Raw genomic sequence first — 23,178 nt, forward strand, 5'->3', positions numbered from 1 at the left:
CAGGGAAAGTCATGAGCTGCTGAGCCCAGCACAGCCCAAGTGATGCTGGAGCTCTGTTCTGGTGCTTCAGAGCTAACACCAATCCTTGACTGCAGCACATCTCAAACTTTGCCTTTCTACAAGTTCTGTCCCTTGGTTTTGTGATTTTCTAATCTCAGTTTTAAGCAGACTCAGGCAACAGTTCCTTCATTTGAAGAAACCCTCTGACCTCCACAGTTCCTTCTTGAAACTCTGCAGGGACTTTCCTCTGCTGATGCAAATCAGGTTTTGTTCCCTATTTCTTCTCTCACATCTCCTTAAGCTGTTAATGTGCAGAGCTGCAAATACTCCTTTCATTCGTTCATGTTTTCAAGTTTTAAAGCAAAACATTTTTAGCAATGCCCTGAAGAACCTTGAAGCACCTATGAAAAACAAAATAAAAATACAGTGCCACAAATTGACACATAATTGTAACAGCTCCTGCAACAACCTGCACTGAGATTCTCAGGGCTACCTTTAGCAGCTTTTGTAAATTGGTCCCCACAAAGCTATTGGTTGTAGAGTCCGGAAAAAAGGATTTTCCTGTGAGGGTGGTGAGGCCCAGACACAGGGTGCCCCATGCCTGGAAGTGTCCAAAGCCAGGCTGGACAGGGCTTGGAGCAATCTGGGATAGTGGGAGGTGTGGAAGGGGGTGGAATGAGATGGGCTTTAAGGTCCCTTCCCCCCCAAAACCATTCCATGATTCTGTGAAGAACCCAAACATGGGAGAGCAGCACTGGAGAGTCAGCTCTGACTCAACCATGACTGATGACTTTGGGGTTGTCCCACATTTCCCTTTCACCTCTGCACCTGCAGAGAGGTTTTGTGAGGAGCCCTGAGTGCAGTGACTGCAGCACTGGTGTAGGGGGGCTCACTGCTCCTGTCCATGCTGGGATGGGTCTGTGAGGAGGCAGAACTGCAGCCCAGGCCAGAGCAGAGCAGTGGAGCCCCAGCACTTGAGTTTATCTCCTGTCAGGGAACACAGGAGTCCCAAACAGGCCCTGGCAGCACAGAGCCTGCATGAGATAAGGGCAGGAAGGAGAAGTCCTGGCCCTGCAGCAGGGGACAGACACACACTGGCAGAGGAGGAGCTCTGTGACCTGCTGGGAGCTGCAGGAAAAGGAGCTGGGGATGGGGTGAGGTGAGGAATATGCTGAGTGACCAGAGAGCCCCTGGGGAGCTGAGCCCACGAGCACATGTGGGTGTGCAGAGCTGGAAGATGTGTTGACACATCCAAGCTTATCCCTGGAAGAGGAAGAGTCATGGAGGCACAAAGGTTGGGAAAGACCTCCAAGGTCATGGAGTCCAACCTTTATCAACCCCCCCTGTGCCAATTAAACCAAAGCACTGAGTGCCTGCTCTCCATGGCTGCAAGACCCCAGAGCCTCATGGCTGTGAGAGGGGGGACAGAGATGGACTCACTGCTGACCCAGGGCTGCTCATCCCTGTGAGCCACAGCTGCCTCTTCCCAGACCCTGGGGCTCCACACGACATTTATCTAGGAACAAAACTTTCCCTGGCACTCCCAGGCTCACTCATGCCAAAGCCTCATGCAGGATTATTTTTCCTTGTAAGCAATGCTGGGAGCAATGCACGAGGGACACATGAAAACTAAGAAGGGATAAATAAAATGTCATTTCAGCCTCCAAGCCTGGACATGTACACAGCTGAGGGGAGAAGGGTGTATTCTTCTATAGGGTGTATCCCCTATAATTCTTCCCTGCTCCAGAATGCTGGCAGGGACAGAGACCAGTGCCCTGATTGCTGGGCAAAGGGCTGGCAGCAGAGGTGGTGCCACCACCTGCCTTCACCCTTCCCCAGCCTCACTCCCTGCTCCCAGCATCTGGAGCAAGGCAATGTTCTGCAGCACTTTTCCAACCTCCATCACCTCTTGCAGGGATCCCTGTGAGACTCACCCCAGGACTGAACACACCACAGCAGCTCCCTGCAGGGGCTGAGCAGCCCTTCCTGCCCGTGGTCTGGTTCCTCCCACTGCCAGGATTTTGGTCAGGGACACATCAGCTCTGCCCCTGGCAGGAGGGTGGCTGTGAGGGACAGGCAAGCCAAGGGATGTGAGCCAGCAGCACAGGATGAACTCCAGCCCTGCCATCCCCTCCCAGCTCAACAGCAGCAGGATGCCACTGGCATTTGTCCTCTGGTCACCTCCCCATTGTGGCACAGAAGGGCCAAGGGAATGATGTCCTTCCCTTCCCAGGAGATAGAACCAGACAGAGGGATATGGCCAAGACCACATTTTGAAATATCAAGCATTAAACAGCAAAAGCCTTTCAAACATGAGATTTAAGTAATTAATTTTTCTACCTCTGTGACAAAGCTATGGTTTGGCCTTATTTTTCCAGAATAAAAAGCTTTTTTCTTTGTTGCTCTTTTAGCCTTCAAGGAAACAGAAATCCCTGTTTTGGTCCATGGGTTTGGGGAGATCTTTTTTGTGCCTGAGGCTCCCTTCTGCCCACCACAGTGACACCAGCTCTGTGCTCTGTCACAGCAAAGCCCTTCCAGCACTTGGCTTCCCAGTGTCCTGAGGCCAGTGTGGTCTCAGGGGAGGGGAAAATAAGTGTGTGCTTTCATTAGATATAATTAAGACTTAGCCTTTGATAAAAGCCCTGGAAGATTTCTGCTCATATAAAGAACAGGAAAAAAAAAGGCACATAAGGCAAAGCTCCTCTAGAACAGTGGAGTGAGGGCTGCTGGCTATCCAAGGATTAACCAGCATGGACAACTACTGAGAGAGACTCCAAACCTGGTTAGTCCTTGAATTCTGCCCCCAGGACTACCAAGCCTGGGCTTTTCTGCATTAGCAGCTTTACTCTTTGGTGGATGTCCACCCACAGAGCTCTGGACAGAGGCCTCATGACCAGGGGCCACTTAGCACAGGTGACACAGCCTGTGACAGCCTCTGGCAGCCACCAAGCCACTGCCACACACACTCACCAACTCCTTGAGTCATCTAATGAAAATGCAGATTTTCCAGAGCAGACTCTGCTGGGTTTTGTGCATATTCCTGTGGGCTCGTGGTCACGATCAGCCTGAGCTGCTCAGCTCCTCCAGCAGCTGCTATGGAAACAGGGAGCAGCACCTGCTTCTCAAGGGCACACAGTTCAGGGGGCTGGGCTGTTTCAGCCAGGATTTGGGAATTGCAAGAAAATGTTCAGTCAGGGTCTGGGGTAGTTCTAAAGGCACTTCACTTGGCAGGAGTTAAACAGGTACCAAGCAGCAGAGCAGGGACACCCCCAACTGCTCCCATCATTCCAAAAGAGAAACTTTAAATGGCTCAGCCTGCCAACACCACATTCTTACCAAGCCAGTCTTCTCCATAGCAAGAGGCTTCTGAGCTATCTGGGGGAGCACAGCTGATATGGCCTCTGAGGAGGTGTCACATGCCACAGTGAGGGGAGATTAATGCAAAGAATTTAAGGTCAATGGTTTGGGCCAGCTGCTATTTATAAAGAGGAAAGAAAGCACAACAGCAGTGTCACCTCTAGGCCTTAAGAAATGTCTTGTCAAGGAGAACACACTGAGAAGGGCATGCTTCAATCCATCTTCAGCTTTTCTTCACCTCCAAACCAGCCAGTCTGGGAGTATTCCCTCTGTCCCAGTGCTGTGGTTCCTGGATCACCAGAACTCTCCCTCTTCTCCCAAAGGGACTGGAAGGTTCCACCCAAATCCCAAAAGTGCTGCCTCTAAGATGACCCGTGGCACACCAGGGTATGAAATCCAGGGCATATGGAAAAACCTTGGAGCCCATGGCCTTGCAAAGCCTTTCCACAGCTGAAAACAAGCCCTCCTTGCACACTGAATTGTCCACATCTCTTCATTTTTAAAGGAAGCCTGAAACATCATTCCTAGGTGCAGAGACAAAAAGGACACCTGGCTCAGCAAGGACTGGAGTTAGGAAAACATTTTTAGGCTGATTTGAAAAAAAACCAATTTCTTCAGGAACTGTTGAAAAATATAAGTAGTTTATAATGGATTTGAAAACAAGAAGTTACCAATTATTTACAATTCCCAAAAATGATCACATGTCCACCAAACCAGAAAATGTCACCTGTCATCCTATCATGTGATAGAAAAGAAAAAGAGAAAAAGAAACAATAAAATGTTTCTGCTGAAAACAGAAAATGCAGAATGCCCTGAAACATCCTAATAGGACCAAGGAGAAAACTCCATCCAATCTGCTAACACTGGAGCTGCTATTTCAAACATGTTATCCACAGAGCAACAAAACCTGATTGCATCATTTGGAGCTTCATAGAGGTCAGATGCATCAAACAGAAAAAGTGTTTGGCTAGAAGACTTCGGGGCATTCTTTAAAAAAACTGTTCAGTATGTTCAAGTATAAACACATGAGAATTTCACAAATGAAATTGGCTAAAGCCAAAAGCTACAGGAAAAAAGCACAATCTCATCTCTGTTAGAAAAAAAAAAATGTATCCAACAGTAGAATCCAACAACCAAAGCCAAAAAAAGCAAAATCACTAATGGCTCTAGATGGAGGTCATGTGTCTGCTTCCAGGGCCAGAAGTTTTCCCCAGAACCTAAATTCCAATTTTTGAGTTCTGTAAGATTTACAGAAAGGTAAAAATAGGAGAACTTTTACTTCCCACCTCTTTGCTGAATGTTACTGCCATGGGAACGTGCTCTGCACGCTGCCAGCTTCTTCCCAGATAATTTCCTATTTCTCCACTAAGCCTCTGGCTCACACATGACTCAGTTTCAGCACTTCACTGAGATAAGCATGTGCCCCATCCTAGGCTTAAAATTAGCAGGGCAAACCTCAGGCCCTTCTTCAGAGCCTGGGATAATCAGGCATTCTATTAATGAAAAATGTGCTGGTTTATGTCAGGAACCAACTGGAGCTACTCCTTTGTAGGCAAGGGATGGACAAGAAAAAGCTGAGCTCAGCACACATCCATCTCCTCTTGATGCAGGGAGATAACAAACCCTTCCACCACAGAAAATATCAAGCCAGATAAAATAGTTTAATATAGAGCGAGAGCAAGTATTGCATAAAAATAAGCAAAATATTTTTCTTAAAAAAAAAAGTCTGAGATCTCGTATTTAGAAGAAAAGCTGGTTGGGTATCAATCATGTGGGTGACTCATGAATGCAGGAGCTACAGGAAGAGTTCAGGATGTCCCTAGCTTCTCCATCCACTAAATCCAGAGGAAGATCTGTGGAGCAAGATAAAAAGAAAACCACAGCAGTGAGTGCTAGAGCCTCCCTCAGGCAGCATTAATTCAGCAGATCTCTCAATCAAACCTCCAGTCTCCCTAGTACCAGGAGCTTTTTATGAGAACACACAAGTATTTCCAGCCTCTTTTACCTGAGCCTGCAGCAACACACACTGACTAGATATAATTGTGCTTATTCTAGAGCCTGCCATCTGCAGAGATCCATGTTCTCTCTATCTGACAGGGAAACAAAGTTTAAGAAACTTGCTGGAAGGGATCCAGCCAGGGAGAGACAGAGCAGATGACAGAGTTAACCTTTAACTGTAAATCATCATCTCACTTCAACCACAGAAGTACCAATTTATTTCATTCCTTGTTTCAGCCTGATAAATGGAGCAGACTCCTGATTCACACACACAGCTTGAGCACACACATCATGTCCCTGAGAGGTGGAGAAGGAACATGATCCAAGTGGAAATTTTCTCTTAAGAGACAGGTAAACCTCACTGGAAAGCTCACATCCAGAGCCTAGACTTTGGCCTCTGCAGCATCACCAAAATGGAAATCAGAACTAGTATTTAAATGCTATTTTCAGAGTTTGCTCCTGTAAATCCTTCCACTCTTTATTCTGATTTGATTCCTATTTTTAAGGAAGAGTTAAGACACAAAATGGTACTTACGTGTTAGGTGATCCAAAACCAAACCCTGAAAGAAAAGCAAGATAGAAAAATAGTTGGTAAAAGGGAAAATGAATGCTTAGGATTTGTAGTAAATGTCCCCTCCCACACAAAGATTGAAAAATATTTCTTTCCTGCCTTAGGCCAGGAAAAAAGGATGAGCAAACAATGAAAGTCAAATCTCCATCTACAAGAGAAGTGACTTGCCTGCCTCCTAAGAGAGCTTGGCTTTCACTGCTCATCAGCCAGGTCATTCATTAGCAGCCCTGCAGACAATGTGCCTGGTTTGCTCCTCTCTCTCTGAGCTGCTTTCTGGAGGTTTGTGCTTAATGCAGGCCCCTGGTGTCAGGCAGCCACCAGGGAACGTGGCCTTGCACAGGCTCTGCCTAAATCACTGTGGCTTCACTGAACTGCAGCACAAAAACATTTGGCTGTTGGTGTTCCAGCTCAATCTTTCAGTGCATATCCCTCTAGCACTAAGCACTAACAGCACAGATACCCAAGCATGTGGTACTGAAGAAATATTCCTTATTTCTCAGTATTATCCTTTGAGGAGAAAGAGCAACTCCAGAAAAAGGGGTGAAAAGCAATAATCAGATGAGGTGTGCAGAGCAGTAGTGATGTGCTGCCATTGCACCCAGCAGATCAATGATGGAATTAAGAGCTGAAGGCTGAGTGGGTGCTGTACCCCACCCTGCACCTCAATTCTCCTGGACATGCTGCCTTCCCTACAGCACCGGGCAGATTTTTGGCAGGGAGCTGAGGATTCCCACCCAATTTCCACGGAGAACCAGAGACATGGGGGCTGTTAGGGTGATTTTAGCCTCTCCTACCTCCTCCACCTGTGCCAAAAGCTGAGAATCCACTGCTTTGTGTGCCAAAGCCTGTGCCCTGTTGGGACAGGGAGCCAAAGGTGGGCGTGTTCTGGTTTGCCAAGGTGCCAAACGACGCCGTGTTGTTACTGGTACCACCAAACCTGCAGGTTTTAAAGAGAAAATCTGAGTTTGCAAACATCTTCTCACTTACTCTTAAAGTTTGTCTCCATACCCATGATAACAGTGCAGCCCTTAAATGAGGATACATCAAAAGGTGGGACCAGCTGTTATGAATAATTGTTCACTTTGGAAAGAGATTTCCTGCTTTGGGAGAGTATTGTACATAGCAAGGTCTGTTCAGCTCCCATTCTTGACACACACCAGGCAATGTGTTCATGCTTACACACAGGGTATGTTTTTAAGTGCTTGGAAATACCAACTCCAGCCACCAAATACAATATTTTAATTCGCCCCTGTGTGTGGTTCTCACCAGAACCACAGCATTGCTTCACAAACAGGGCAGCAAACACAGAATTGGTGTGAGCTGTTCAAAGCCAGAGCACAAAGCAGAGCCCAGATACAGAACCCAGATTCCCAAATTTCAGAGGGTATCTTCCCCATTGCCCAGAAATCTGCAGACTTCTCAATTCCCTTCTCTCCCCAGCCCATTTTGAACCACACAAGGTTCCAGTGCTTCCCTGAAGATCTGCACCAGCCTGGCACTTCTCCCCACCAACTCAAACTAATCACTTCCCTAATTGCCTTTGGGGACTGAAATGAGAAACACTTTTATATAAGGAAACGTGTCTTTCTCCACCCACTCTGTCCAACCAGGCAGCACAAAGCTCTCGGTGTGACACAGTAATGAGACCATGACATGCAGTGTTTCTCTGCCCTTCCTTCCATTCTGAATGTAAGAAATGTTCTCAAAGAACACCCTTCAAGTTTAACTTAAACTGGGCAAAATGCAGACCCAGGACTTCCAAATGACAAGCTCTGCTAAAGCTCTGCAAGTGCACAACAATCCTAAAACCCAGCTGCAGCCCGAGCAGAACTGGACATGTCACAGTGTGCCAGCTCTGCAAGGCTGTGCCTCACACAAACTCCTGTCATTTCTCACTTAAAACACAACCTGACAGCATGTTAACCCACCTCTCCATCCATCCACATCCAGGAGACTTTAAAAAACCCAAACCACAGATCTACATCAAAAGCTATCTCTCCAGACAAAAGACAGCCCTTGTAGCAATGTGACAAGCAATTCACCTGGCAAAGGAGATCACCTCTCCTCTCCCAGACACTGCCAAGTGTGCACACTGCTTCCACAGACAGCAGCAGACACCAGGGGCAGTTCAGTGACTCTGCATCTCTGGTCCTGCTCTGGCTTCTCACCTCTGTACTTGCAGGCAGCACTCAGAACCACAAATGTGCTTTTCTCAGGAAAAGCAGAACAGATTTTTTTTTTTTTTTTTACTTTTTTAAAAAGAAGCATGATTGGGTGATGTGTTTAGAACAAGAGGTTTTAGAGTGCTCCATCCTCTCAGGACCATGCTACACCACAAATCCTGTCTATCTTGTGTAAGGAAGAGGTGAAAATAGTGACAAGAAAACTTGTGGTTCAAACTGCTCCTTTCAGCTGCAATAAGAAGAAGCCTGTTGGAAAGGCTGCACACAGTTTAAGTAACAAACAGCTTAATATGGACAGATTTTTTTCCAGACACATAAAAGACATGAAATGCAGTCATTGCCTGATAACAATTTAATCCAACCTATCTTGTCCCAGATTTTCAGGTCTTTTGTAAAGCTGCTGTGCAAAACACAACTGAGATGCACTTGAGGTTAGTTTATAAAAGCAAAACATTATTTGCCCACCAACAGTTGGAACTGCAGGCTCTGAAGAAGTGTAGTGGTTTCTATTTCTGACACCCCCATAATTTATTGAGTGATGCAGATTTTTCAGAATTGAAGCAGTATGAATCACATGTATTTAAGTCAGCAGAGTATTCTCAGGAACTGGGAGCTAATACAACACCATGTACTTGCAAGTAACTTCTTTGGAATTGGGATTTTTAAAGTTTCACTTCAAGAGAAAGGCAAAAAGGAAGTCCTGCACAGATGCCACATTATACTGCAGAATTAAACTATTGCTCAACATTTTGTGGTGAGATTTGGATTTCTGTAAACCTGCCTGGGAATTTTGCACACTCTTTTAAAGTTTTAAAAATTAACATCCTCAGGGAACTGTGAAAATATCAGACTGAGTCTATACCTTTCTAGTAGAGAAAAAATTGTCAAAGCTTCCCACAAGTGAAGTCACTGAATTATCTTTCTTGAGTCTGCAGACTGCTTATGCAAGACCTCTTTTCCATCAACATGCTGCTTGTTCTGAATCCCATTTTATCTTTAAGCTTTCCATGTTGTCACTAAGCAGATCCAGTCTCAGCACAAAATCCTGCAGCACAATGGCTGGATGTTGGAACTGAACACACTAGCAGTTGATTTAAGCTAAGTCATCCCTACAAACACATCCTTCTTTTAAGATTTAATTAAGCTGCCTGTATTTTCACCCTTTCCAAAGGGACTCCTCAAGCTGCTGCACATTCTGGACAGCAGGAGCACCTGGCTGAAGCCTGCCCCAGCTCAAGGGTACCTGCCCACACATCACAGGAATTAACAAGTCACACTCCTGGATGCTCCCCTGTGCCTTACACAAAGGCAGTTCCTCCTGAAACCAGACAAACACTTGTGAAATATATAAACACCAAGACTGGGAAGACATCCGGTTTCCTCTCCTCACTGGAAGTTTTTCTCTTTTTAATTGGCTCTGTTCAGTCTGACTGTAACTGCAGCACAATGCTGAAGAACTGCATTTGCTGCCTCCTGCAGAAGCTGCTTGGCAAGGTTTGGAATTTTGTATTTGCTGAACAAAGCAAGGAATGATGTACTGTCTGCTCTGGTGCCAAGCACAGGCTTAGGGGACACAGGAACAGTAAAAACAATCAGGGAGGGATAAATATAAAGAGCTCTGAGAGCACAGACTGTTACAAGTGCCTCATCCCACAGGTGAGAGAACAGCCTGAATTCTCATTAGCATCTCTAGCCCAAATCTAACCAGAGGATAAAGTGTCTGGACAGAGTAACAGATAATAATAATTGTTATTTTCTTTGCTAGGCATGGTTTGTAGTCTTAGATTTGCACTCATTAAATGCACACAGAGAAGACATCCCTGCATTTCCTCACACAGTTGCAAGCTAAAGATTCAACAGGGAGGTACCAGCATTAAAATGATCACGCACATCCTTTGGGGTGCGGGTTTTAGTTTTATACCTGAATATTTTTGTCTTTTAAACAAACCACGGACAGTTTGAGCTTACCAGTCAGTGACAGAACACAATCCCCATGTCAAAGCAGAGGTAACCAAGCATACCCTCATCATGCAAGAAGGCAGTTTTCCCTGGCTTACCCAAATCCTCCAGCGCTGGCTGCTGCCGTCCCCTCGCCGAACACTTTGCCTCCCGTTGAGCCCAGAGGGCTTGAAAAGGTTGGGGCTGAACCGAATGCTGGCACCCCTCCAAACCCAGGGGATCCCCCAAAAGTGGGAGGGCTGCCAAACACTGGAGCAGCACCGAAGCCACCTGAGCAAAACAGAGGCAAAAAAGGGGACAGGAATATCACATAAACAATAAGGCAGAGAGAGAAAACAAAGAGCAGTTTTCCAGGTAGATAATGGGGTGTTCATCCTATCATATGGATACCGATTTATAGAACTAATTCCAGTCTGCAGGGTATTTTGTTGTAAGAGATACGGGTAAGAGAAGTGCCTGAATGCATGAAAGAAAACTGCAACTGGCAAATCTCCCCCATCTCTTAAGATCAGAGAGTAGATGCAAACTTGGGTTTTAAGTGCTTCAGGGATGCAAAGATTCGGGAGGTAGGGTGTGATTTAATTCTGGTTTAAGTGGTGGAAACGAAAATGGAAAGATTAAATGCCAGGTCAGTGGAACTGCCTGCAGGGAATCGAGAACTTAATCTCTGCTCCTGGCAATTTCTGTTCAGGGGTTAGTTGCCTCCTGCAGCTCTGAATGGATTTCTACCCAGATTATTTCTTTCTATGTTCATCTGCTGATATTATTGGCCTGTTTCACTGTAGAACATGAAGGACACCTGCTCTTTTATTTGACCAGGATGAGGATGGGATACCACTGCACCTTTTAATACCCAGGGTGAAATTCCAGTCCATGCCAAGGTAATGGATACTGTTTGGTACTGTAAACACAAAAGGTCTGGAAAAAAAATAAATGCTAGGCCTGAATTATTTAAATGCAGATCAGATATTTTGTTACCTCTATCTCTAGGAAGTTAAGAGCATTTATCCCACAGGCTGAAGCTTTGGTCAGCAAACACTCTCCTTAGCAACATATATTAACATGTTTCACTTTCCTTTTCCCGTTATTTTAAATAGTGACATGGGGATAAAAGAGGTTACAAAACCCAGAGCAAAGTTTGTAAGATAATATTCCAAGGAAGTATCTAAAATAAGAAAAATGTATTCAGTTCCATGTGCTGTACTCTTGACTTTACAGAACTAAAATCCAGAACTAAATTACACAGCTCTCAGCTCTTAAATTGCAACGGGAATTTTTGGAATGAACACCTGAGGATGTGGTGTACTGGATGCTGCATAAGAGAGAGTAAAATTCTGCCTTGGACCCACCAGTTAAAGCTCAGCCATTAGTTATTTTTCATTTATTGTTCAGAGACAATTCTTGTCCATGCACCGAGTCCAGGCTGTGGACAGCTAAGTGGAAGAACAGCAAGTACCTTCCAGACAGTGAGGGTTGTCCTAGTGGGTGCATTCCCAAAGTACCTGCTTTGTTTGGACTGGAGAACCCAAAGCCTTGGGAGGCCACACTTCCACCACCAGAGCTGAAAGTGCCTGTAGGCTTCTGCTCTCCAAAGGAGGAGCTGCCAAAGCCAAAAGTCTTGGCTCCGCTGTTTCCAAACAAGCTCGAAGAATCTGGGGAGATGAAGAATATTTATAAACAGCCAATACTCAGAGCAGACAATATTCTACACTGCACTTCATTAGCTGAAGCAGGAGAAAGGAAAATGACTTTTCTTTCCACAAGCCCCAAGCACACAATGAACATCACACTGAAAACAACACAGGGAGAAGCCAAGTTTTCCCTAATTCCTACAGGACTTGGTAGTTGCACCAAGATCCATTCTGGATCTGACAGACCACTAACAACCCTTTACTGCTGCAATCTAGTAAATCACCAGGAGGGATGATTTGTTTAGATGCATCCTGTGCCCCAGTCAGTAAAAGACAATTCCTCAAGTGAGAAATCCCAGCAGCTACAATCAGTCTCTCCAGACAACACAAATATCAGCAACCACAAATTAAAGGTTCTCAGCTGTTTTGGCAATGCTCAGTATTTCTACACAAGATTATCTAACAGGACCTTAAAGTAGGAGCCAAACTTCTTCAGCCTTACTGAGAAATAACTCATTTTTCCATCCTTCATAAGCCTACAGGGAGTTTTTGCATCTAGAGGCAGGACACAGAACAACCAAAGCTTTTCCCTGGTGAACCATCTGTTTTGTTTCATCACAAACCCCAGAACTGCATTAAATGATTAAATTAGCAAGGTTAGAAATCTGACCTCAACCATTAATCCCAATGGATCATTAAAGATGTAATAAAATAAATGGATTTTCTCTCTTAAGGCTTGAAGTGCTACTTCTAACCACTTGCAGCACTAATTTTACAGCTTTCCTTTGTTTCCCAACTTCCATGTTCAGCCACTGCTTCCCCTTCTTTGTGCTTTCTACCTGCCTATCCAAATGTCACAGCAAATTCTGATAAAGTACCTTGCATGTGCTGCATAAAGATATAAATTTTTAGGCAGAGGCTCACAAAAATTCTCTCCCCCACATATTGATTCTTTGCAATTTTTACAGTCTTAGGGCAATGAGAGATGATCAAAGCTTTCTAACTTCCAACCAAGTTGGAGGCAGAAATTCAGTGACAAGAATTTTGAGTATTTCCTTTTAAGGAAGGATTTGGACAAGAATTCTCTACAGAATATAGATATTATTCACACTTCTTGCATCTGCTTGTTTGTTTCAATGGCTTCCCTACTTGTTTTCCATAAACCTGGAAGAAAAATTCTGGATTACACATCACACATACTCTGGTTACTCCCTCAAAGCCTTTCATATTAACACAGAATTTACTCAAAAACAATCAGCAGAAAAGCAGATGGGCTCACAAAAGCAGATGGAAATCACAGCACATTTTGTATTCTTGTTTTGTTCACTTACTCTGGGAAGCTGCAGATCCAAATCCTCCACTGGAGGAACTGAAGGGATTCTTATTGGCTGCATCCTGGCTTGGCTTTCCTCCCAAACCACTGAAGAAGCCTCCACCTCTCCCACCACTTCCAGCTCCAAACAAGCTTCCACTGGAAGAAGATGGCTGCTAGAACACAAAAAGGACAAAAAAGAGATTTTAAGCAAAGTCAAAGCAGCTTGTGTTGCCCCCAAGGCTGCTCTGCCTGGGCCTTTTCTCTGGATGTCTGAAGGGGCTGACAAACCAGCCAGCAATCACCTTCCAAAATGGAATGCCATGAAATTTTATTTAAGTCTGTCTTAAATCTTGTCCACAGCACAGAATAATGCCTTTGAGACTTGCCCTACACTTGCCCTACTTTCCACTTAGCATGGAATAAAGGCAGGAGACTTACTGCATCTATCTTATCTTGCATGTGATAAAATGTTTGTGTCTCCATGCCCCCTGGAGTATTCATGCAGATGCTGCTTTGGTGCTTGCCACAACAGTAAATATCTCCAGTGCAGTCTGGGACACATTTTATTTAACATATCAAACTGCATTTTAAAAAAATATACCAGAAACAGGGAATCCTGACCAAGTCCCCCACATGTAACAGCCCTACAAAAAGCAACAGCCCTACAAAAAGCCATAAATACTTGCCTGGCCAAAGACAGTGCCTCCAGTATTTGCTGCTTGCCCAAACACAGAACCTGTGTTACTAGAACCAAAACCTAAGAGAAAAACAGAAAAATTACCCACCAAAACTATTACCAGAGTGTAAGACCAGGACAGGATAAGGACAGGTCTGCCATGTCAAAATACAGGGATATAAATGATATTACCAAACATATCTAGGCTGGACAAATACAAAGCATGTGCCAACACACAAATAATAAATTACACTGAAAGCTGATATGAAAGTCATACTCATTCTCTCTTTGGCCAAGTTAAAAACAGACAATAGAAGGCCTTTTCACCTGTGGGATTGTTGCTAACACTAAGAGAATTGGATTTCTGTTAACATGGCTACAATAATACTGCAAGTCGTGCACAAGCACTGGAGCATTCTGATTGCCCTTGTGTAAAGAGGATCTGAGCTTTGTTACCTGAAGACTCCTGTTAAAGATAATGAAATGTTTTGATTAAAAAAAGAACTCCCTTTTCCATTTCCCAGTTCACTTAAATGTGCCTTTTGTAATAAAACTTGCATCTCTATAATTAGGAACACCTTTCTCGAGCAGAGTTCACTTCCCACCCTTTAACTATTCTCTGCTACTGTAGTTAAAATGAACAAGCAGTTGCCTGCAGTGCCATCATTTTTAATTAAATGAACCTAATTAGTTTTTCTTCCTTGGAAATACATGCTCTCCATTATTACTATGCACTTGTCACTTTTCCCTGGGAACTCTCTGAGGTTGTACAGAAAAACCTTTGGAAAAGCCCCAACAATATACTGAGCATGTGGAGAACAAAAAGGGACTGACCAAGGAGGTTTGGTCTGTGCAAGAATCAATTTAACTGTGTGGACAGGTAGCTGATGCTCATGTTACTGCTATATTTAATTTTGAGATGGTTCCAAACGCAGAAGTGGATTTAACAGATTTCTCCCTGCAAACCCATCACTTTGAGGGCTTAATTTTTTTTTTTTTTTTGGCCATTCTAGCTGATGACACAGTATTACACCTGGCTGTACATGCACTGCTGCATGTGTTCAGTGCAGGCCACTGAAGGAAGTGCTGCATCTGTGTTTATTCATTGCCTTGGTTATGGTCTCAGAGCTGCTCTGCTCCTTTTGTGCAACAATTTACAACACTTCCAGTTATTGTGCAACAGGCAGGATAATATGTAATTCAAAATTAAATTAAGGTAGACTAGTAAGTATAAAATGAAGGCAGGACTGGATGACAAGGCTCCATTCAGAGGCCTGCTGATGAATAGTGAAGCAGAGCAAAAGCTTCTTTTGCCTCCAACATTAGTCTGCTTCTCACATACACAGCAGCTCTTGTTCTTACTAATTGAAAACAGAACAAAACCAAACCAAAAAAATGAGACCCACCAGGTGCCATAGGGGGGAAAAAAGGCATTAAAGCCATTCTGCTTTCCCCAGTGATACACTCCAAGCCAGACAGTGCCACGGGGCCAACACTCTGCTCTTACCTGAGGCCTGGCAGAAGCTGAAGCCAGCAGAGGACGTGGTGGTGGTGACAGCAGCAGTGCTACCAAACACAGATCCCCCCTGCCCAAAGCCAGTGCTCTGCCCAAAGACAGGAGGGCTGCTCTGCCCAAAGAGCACCCCTCCCGTGCTGGCTGGCTGGCCAAAGGAGAAGGAGCTGGCGCTGTTGGTGCTGGCCGGGGCTCCAAAAACATTCCCACTGCTCGAGGCTGCTGTGGAAGCTGCTGGCTGGCCAAAGGCTGGCATCGTCCCAAACCCAGACTGGCTGAAGGTAAAGCCACTTGAAGAACTGCTTGCAGGTTGTCCAAAGACTGGTGCTTGCCCAAAGGCTGGCTGGCCAAAGCCTCCCGTGGTGGTGGTGCCAAAAGCAGAAGTACCAAAGCCTGAGGTGGCAGCCTGGGTGGTGGCAGTGGCCGTGGACCGAGTGCTGGTGGTGAGCTGCCCAAAGGGAGAGGATGCTGTGGTACCTGCTGGGAGCTGTCCAAAAACAGGTGGTGTGGAAGGAGTGGCAGCAGCTTCCCCAGCAGGCTGGGTAAATGCTGAGCCAGAAGAGCTGGAACTTGGTGGCTGAGAGAACACTGAGGAGCCTGCAGAAGTGGGGGCAAACACAGAGGCACCAACAGCTGGACTCTGCACACCTGTAGTAACATCAGAGGTAGCAGCCAGAGCACCTGTGGCTTCTGCAGGAGAGGCAACACTTGCTGTGGAGGTTGTTGCTGAGACATTCTGATCTGGTGGGGCAGCTGTGGAGACAGCAGGAGGCACCGGGGCCTTCAGCTCGCTGGTGGAGGTGGGAGCAGCCACGGGGTCAGGGGCAGGAGGTGCCACTGTGGTCCCAGAGCCCTCTGGGACAGCGTCCCCAGCTGTGGCCTGGGGTAAGGCTGGTTCTTTAAGTGGCTCTGAGAGCTGTGCCTGGGGCTGTGGCACTGGAGGTGAAGACCCAGCTGCTACAGCTTCGTTTTCAGATGGCTTTTCTGACCCAGGTGGTAATTTGGCATCCCCTGCAGACTTACTGCAAGTTGCAGCAGGGACAGCAGTTTGTGATGAACTTGAGAAACCTCCAAACGAGAGGGATGTTGAAACAGGGAGAGTAGAAGGGGCAGAAGTGGAAGTGCTCATACTGTTTGTTTGCTGAATACCAAATGAAAAGGTGGGTTTGCTGCCACCAGAGCCTCCAAGATTGAACACCCCAGAAGACCCTGTGCTGGTTAACTGGACATTGCCAAAGAGACTGCCCGTAGCACTAGTGCTGATGGACAGGGATCCTGTGCCAGCTGACGTGGTTGATGTTGAAGCAGCTTCTCCAGCTTTTCCTAAAGTCAGGGGAGCAGTAAAATTAAACCCAGAAGGTATTGTAGACACTTTAGTTGACTGTGTTCCTGCAACACTGGTAGATGGTGCCTTACTGGTGGTCTTGGCATTATCATCTACTTGACCAACCCGTAGTCCTGAGAAGCTCCCAAGAGTTTCCCCAGCTAGGTTGCCCTGAAACAAGTGATCTCCTGGTTTGGATGGAGCAATATCCAACTTGCCAGAGGTTGTGGGGGGAGCAGAAGATGATGCTGCAGCAGCTTTGGTTGACTGGGTGCCATCTGCTGAGGAGCTACCTCCTACTACACCTCCTGGAGCACTTGCTGATTTGTGGGACCCAAACACAAAGGAGGGCTCAGGAATTGCTCCAAGTTTGGAACTCCCAGCAAACAAAAATGAATCTGGCTGAGCTGATTCTTTTGCAGGGGCTGTCAGTGAGAGAGACAGAGGTAACAAATCGAGTTAGGGTATGCAAAGCTCATTTATCATTCTTGCAATAATGGCCCATTTTAGTGCTTCACAGACTGTCAGTGCTCTTGCCTCAAAACTATAAAGCCTCTGTCCATCAGGTAACTGCAGCCTTCATATCCATTCAGGCACAACAGTGACACCTGAAGCCTTTATGGCCAGGGTGGCAGTGACAAACACTGTTACTGTCACATCACAGCCTCCACTCAACTATCCTTCTCTTTGAGTACAGACAACTCCAGCCTTTGGCTCCTATTTCTTTTTCAGCAGTTTGATAAAAGCATGAAAGACCTGGTTATTACAGATCATTTTCTACTGACACCACTCTCACCCTCTTCTTACTTGGTTCAGGTAAAAAATTCCTGACATTTACTACAGCACTTTCTTTTAAAACCACAGTTAAGGTCATAAAAATACTTTCTGACACTTGAAGAGTTTTCTACAAAATCAAATCTTTACAAATTCAGCTATTTATAGACCACCAATCAGTTTCAATACAGCTTGTTTTCAGCTTTGAAAAACTAGAGAAAAACTCTCAAATGTAATTGCCAAAGTAGCTCCATTTCTAACCTACACTGCTGTCTAACAGTGTGAAACTGCTGAAGTTTTAAGGGAGACTGGGCTAGTTTTATTTAAAGTATTGTAATTTCATTTCTGTGCACCAAACAAATTCTGATTTGAAAACACTTCGCTGGTGTTTGGACAAAGTACAGGAAATCTGCATGGAGATCAAACAACAAAGAGAAAAAGCTTCTTACCAGATCTGGTATTATCCTTGTGTTTTCCCCTCTATTAAGTATATTCAAGTAACTGACACTCAATAATGTAGCTTTATTTTCCTCCTGAGGCCCTGAAATTACATTCTGTAGTTCTCCTATAACCAATTAGAGACAAAGGTGCTCCTACCAGTTGACAGAACAGAGTGAAGTACCTGCCCTCACACAATGCTGTGGTTTACAAGCCTGCCTCCTGTACCTCCCACTCCTGCTTTATCTGTGTTATTTACCTAAGCTTTTATGTTCATCTCCAAATTTCTCTCTGATTAACATCAAGAGTATCAGTAGCATTACTGTAGCTGTGATGGTCTAAGGATAGAAATGAGCCAAGATTTGTAAGAAGAGGTGATATCTTTTATCAGAGGAACTAACAACATTGGGAGCAAATTTTCTGACTGCATAATCTCATCTGCAAGGCTGAAATTAAAGGCAGGAAGCTTCAAAAATATTACAAAGCAGATTTTATCAGTTTCCTTTTATGAGATGTGACAAGAAGGGTCTACCTATGACACTAAAAGGCAGCCTATGTATTGTCACTTCAATTTTGGAAGCAACACAAAGCCATTCCAAGCACTTCCCTCTGATTACTAAATGCTCACTGGTAACAGTTCTATGTCAGTCCACCTCAGCAACTTTAAATCTATAGACTAAAAACAGCAGAGGAAATTACTACAGATGTTACCCTTTCCATAAACTAGTGCCTCCTAAATGCTCTTGGCAACAAATATTTTGCTTAATTGATAGGTGGGTGGCCCAGATTTCTGTGTATTACAGAGGAGAACCCAGCACATGTATGAAATGCTATTGCAATTTTAGTAATAGAAGTGCAACACAGAACAAGAACCACATGGATCAGGAAGAGTAAACACTCTGTTAGGAGGGAAGAGATGCTGTTTGCACAACTCTCCCAGACTAACCTTGTGAGGGAGTGAGGCTGGGAGGCGTCTGTGATGAAGCAGCTGATGTGACACCACCAAAATTAAATACAGACCTAGGAGGAGAGGGGAGAAAGGGAAAGAATGACTTAGCTCAAAGTGCTGAAATTTCCAACCATATGATAAGCACAACTCTGAGGCTCAGATTTCCAGTACAGACTTGCACAAAGCCAGGCACACAGGAACAGTTTCTCCAAGGACTAAACAGGAAGAGAGAAGCACACACACACACACACTGTGCTCCATTTGTTCCCTCTCTGAAAAGGCTTCTAGAGGGTTAAAGAGAGTCAGGGTATTTCTTCCTCATGCACCAGAATCTGATGGATTTGGGGAGACTGGTGAGAGGAAAAACCACAGGGATAGCTAGAGTTTGAAAGAGCTAAAAGGGAAGAATCAGTGCATGTGCAGAAGGCAATGACTGGATACAACCATCCATCAAAAAGGAGATCACTCATAGCAAGACAAAAATGAAAAGTTATCATGACTATTTTACACTGAAAATATTTTGTCTTGCAAAAATACTGTGATCTTTCATAATGAGTCTTGCAGAGATCTTCATTCCCTGAGGCTTTTTAAGCTTTCTCTGATTCTCAAAGACCAGCTGCTGATACAGAAGTCAGGCCATGGGACTAAGACATCACTGACAACAGCACTGTATTTAGCATATGGTTTACACACTGAGGCACTGCACATGGGACAAAGGCAGGGTTGTTTGCTTTTTCAATCTGAATTTCCATCACTCAAAAGGACTCTTTTAGCCCTCTGAAGAGCCCAGCAAGTCATTTGGGTAGCATCCACTTAAAAACATGCAGAGAAATGGATAAGACTGGAAGAAACCCATTTCAATGCATGTGTATTCTGAAATACTTAATGTTGCCAACTTCACAAAGAAATTCACTTGAGTGGTAGACAATAACCATGCAGAATTTCAAACAACCATTCCTAAGGAATTATCCCTCTCCCCTAAACATAAGATATAACCAAATAAACATTTTTGCCATCCCTGAAATAGCATTCCATAAGAGAGATTTCAGAGTTACTGTATGTTCATAACATGTGCCTTGCTTTGTGTTACTGTTATGTAACAGATATCACCAGATGGCTTGGGGCCCCTCTTGTCACCTTCATGAACTGATTACTTTTCCAAGCCAAAACACAAAATTTGTTCTGCTGTATTAAAATGAAGAAGTAATTCAGTGAGTGTGACCATCAGCACATATTTCAAGTCCTAACAGGGAATGTGTTTAACAGTCCACTGTAGATAAAACCCAAAAGCAAGCCAGTCATCCTTTACTCTTGATTAGTTATACACTGAAAATTCTCAGAGCAACATGATATTGTGTCAGAGTCTCACAGACCTTCAGACCTCACTCAGGCTTCCACAAACAAGGTCTTCAGAGGACTCTGGTATAAACCCTGCCCTCCCAGTCTAACATTTGCAGGTGCCATTTTACAGTACTGCACAGCTTGTAGGCAACACCTGCTGTAACAGCCAATGCTCATATTTAATGTCAACTACAAAGAAATCTTAATGTTCATACAGACCCTGCAGAAGAAAACAAGGACGTTTTGTTAAGCTGTGAAGTCGTTGCTTGCACTGATGTCACAGTAGAAGAAACAGCTGTAACTGTTTTTACTGTCCCTTGTCCTGTAAGTTACAAGAACAAATAAATATACTTTTAAAATAAATATGCAAATAAAAGATAAACAAGGCATCCTGTCATCTATCTAGTAGAAAAGCAGGGATTAGCTTGCACACACAGTCTATAATTTAATAAATTTCTAATAAAAAGGAAGTGCTATCAAATTCAGGAGCTGACATTTTCAATAAACCAAAATTTAAGAAGCATTTGCCAAGTTAAATATGATTCCTAGCTATTTTTACTGCTTCTTACCCCTGGCTAAGAGGCAACCTACATCCACGGATTAAAGGCAAAAGACCAACAGACATGGATTTCAGACATTTATGCAAGAGGCTTATAAAACCATGTCCAATGCAAGCATTATTATCTAATACACATTAAAAATCAATTGCTTCCTTCCTCTAATGTTTCCTCTTTCCCTGCTAAGTTGTAAACTGAGCATTCCATTCTTTAGAAGCCTCCCAACTCTATGAGACTGATCCCCATGTCTGAACTGGTTCTGAAGTTGGTCCTACAGCTCAGTGCTCAGTAAGTTCCACACAGGAATTAGATCAAGCTTGTTCAGGTACTCTTAACATGCTGTGTGTCTAAAAATGAAATAAACACATTTAAAATCAGCAGGATTTTAATGTTTTAAAAACAAAAGAGCTGCTTTTAATTTGCTGTCAAACCACAGTAGCCTTGTGGAAGATGTGCTTTCAGCATTTCCTGATAAGAGTTACAAGTCCTGAGTGCACTCTGAACAAGGAATTGTGTCACCAAATTCTAGATGCAGGAACAGACAAAACACATTTCTGCACCTTTTTTTTTTACAAATTCTCCCCCTCAAGAGTGGCACAGCAACCTCTCAGTGGAGGCAAATCTCTTCTCCTCAGTATCCTCATTCTCTGGACTGTGCACCCTGATATCTTCCAAGAGACATCCAGGCCTTATTTCCATCTCCACAAGAGAAAGACAACTTACCTGAGATCTTGCTGCCAGATGATGTTGGAGCAGCTGTGGATGCCACAGGAGAGGGTGCACACACAGAGGAAGGTGGAGTCTGGCTCTTCACTGAGCTTGTCAGAGGTGTCTAAAAACACAGCACCACTTCAGGTCAGTGCAGTGCATTAACAAAGGTCCTTCTGACTTTGGTTTGCTATTATCAGTGTCATGCAGTGACTTAAGAATAAAATAGAGGTGGGTGGCTGCAGCACTTAGAAGAGCTCTGCACTCTTGGGCCATTATGTCTTGACACTTAAATACAGGGTCAGTCCTCAGCCTTTTCAACAAGTCAGCAAGCCTCTGTGGGCAGCAGCTCAATGATTTCAGAGGACAAAGACTTCTGCATTGGGGATTTTTGATGCATAGATATAAACCCCAGCAGCTTGTCAACTACTAAGCAATATTTTCAGTAGAATAACAGTTGTAGCTACCTAATACAGCTTCCTTTGTTGTTAGCTGCAACCATCACTGCAGCAAGGCTGTGGCCATCAGAAAGCTGCATGTCTTCAGAAGTTAGAAAAGGCAAGACATAACACAGATATGCCTGGCATCACACTGTCAAGGTCACAGATCAGAAATGGTTTGTCAAGAATTGCAGGGCAAGCTATGAAAATTAAACCCCCAAACTCTGCTGAGCATGCCCAGGTAAGTATTCCAAAGGGAAAGGGCTCTATATCAAAATACCTGTTTAGCTTGATTTGTAGCAACAGTTGCCAAAACTTGATGGACTGCCTGGGCTGCAGAGTGAGGTACAGATGATCTTAAAAAGAAAAATTAAACAATTATATGAATAACTAGTTGAAAGAGGATTTCCTCTCCTCTCAGAAAGCCCAACTCCCAAAAGCCTTGAACAACAGCCACTACTAAAGATTCCACACACAGCTCCAAAAGAACAAATCTGATTAGAGAATAAACCTCTTAAATGAATCAGCCACATTTAACAAAGGAAGTCTGTAAATGTGTTTAAACCTCTAGACTGAAACGATCAAGTCTTCTCCAGACACTCTTGTCTCTGAAGAGAGTCAGGGCTTTCTATTTTGCAGGGAGTTGATGAAAAATCAGTAGGTAAGGGGATTACAATTTTATGCCTAGTGGATAACAAATTTAAGCAGCTTCCTTCACAATGTGGAGTCCAGACACGTACATGCAATGCTTAGAAATGCTGAGTAAGGAGGCAAAGTTGGGAGGGGGTGGAGGGAGCATTTCCTGTCTTTGAAGTGTACTATAAACACTGACAAAGTCATGGAAAGAACTGTGATAAAATTAATCTATATTCTACATTGTAAGTTTGGTATTTTTGACCATGAAATAAAAACCCCCAGACAATTGCTGCAGAATGGCAGCATCTCATGGGCTGCAGGATCTGACCTTGGCACTGTGGGGCACCAACAAATCAAATCAGGGCAACTTGGGAACAGCCAACCAGTTTTAGCATCTCAAGTCTGTGGTCCACCAAGTTCAGAAGCTTCACTGGCCAATACCAGATAATTTCAGAAGCTTAAATTGAACCATGATTGCATTCTCTTGGTGGCAAACCCCAGCTTTCTTACCCAGACAGGTTCTTCCCATCTTGACTCAGACCAGAAGTTCCCTAAGGCAATAACCAATCTCTGGCTGAGGCTGCAAATCCCAGACCCTGAGCAAATTTGGGCATCCAAAGTTGTCTGTCTGCTAAAGCATGAGGACTCCCAAACTGCATTTACTGTTTGGTCAGCTGCAGGCCAATTCACAGGAATTTTCTACTGTATTCCAAAGGAAAAGGACACACACATGAAACATTTTGCATGGACATTTGGTCTTGGATATGGTTTTGTGCCTTAAACAGCTTTGCTTTACTAGAAAGTCCTT

At 44.3% G+C, this 23,178-nt stretch overlaps 1 protein-coding gene across 2 annotated transcripts in view; it reads right to left on the reverse strand.

Annotated features, from left to right (window-relative positions):
- Positions 1-4,999: 4,999 nt before the first annotated feature.
- Positions 5,000-23,178, reverse strand: part of NUP214 (nucleoporin 214) — a 38,608-nt gene continuing 20,429 nt past the window's right edge. Inside the window, exons 25-36 of one of the 2 annotated variants that reach the window (XM_059864940.1) lie at positions 22,015-22,090; positions 21,310-21,418; positions 20,249-20,351; positions 18,686-18,759; positions 15,198-16,952; positions 13,701-13,771; positions 13,031-13,184; positions 11,571-11,720; positions 10,167-10,338; positions 6,721-6,863; positions 5,891-5,915; positions 5,000-5,210 (exon numbers count right to left, since the gene is read on the reverse strand). In XM_059864940.1, the coding sequence (XP_059720923.1) occupies positions 5,177-5,210; positions 5,891-5,915; positions 6,721-6,863; positions 10,167-10,338; positions 11,571-11,720; positions 13,031-13,184; positions 13,701-13,771; positions 15,198-16,952; positions 18,686-18,759; positions 20,249-20,351; positions 21,310-21,418; positions 22,015-22,090 (2,866 nt within the window). In that variant the 3' untranslated portion in view covers positions 5,000-5,176. Of the gene's footprint in view, positions 5,211-5,890; positions 5,916-6,720; positions 6,864-10,166; positions 10,339-11,570; positions 11,721-13,030; positions 13,188-13,700; positions 13,772-15,197; positions 16,953-18,685; positions 18,760-20,248; positions 20,352-21,309; positions 21,419-22,014; positions 22,091-23,178 lie in introns of both variants that reach the window. The other variant, XM_059864939.1, reaches the window with a different exon arrangement.

Source organism: Haemorhous mexicanus, chromosome 21, assembly GCF_027477595.1.
Source record: "Haemorhous mexicanus isolate bHaeMex1 chromosome 21, bHaeMex1.pri, whole genome shotgun sequence".
Taxonomy (NCBI): domain Eukaryota; kingdom Metazoa; phylum Chordata; class Aves; order Passeriformes; family Fringillidae; genus Haemorhous; species Haemorhous mexicanus.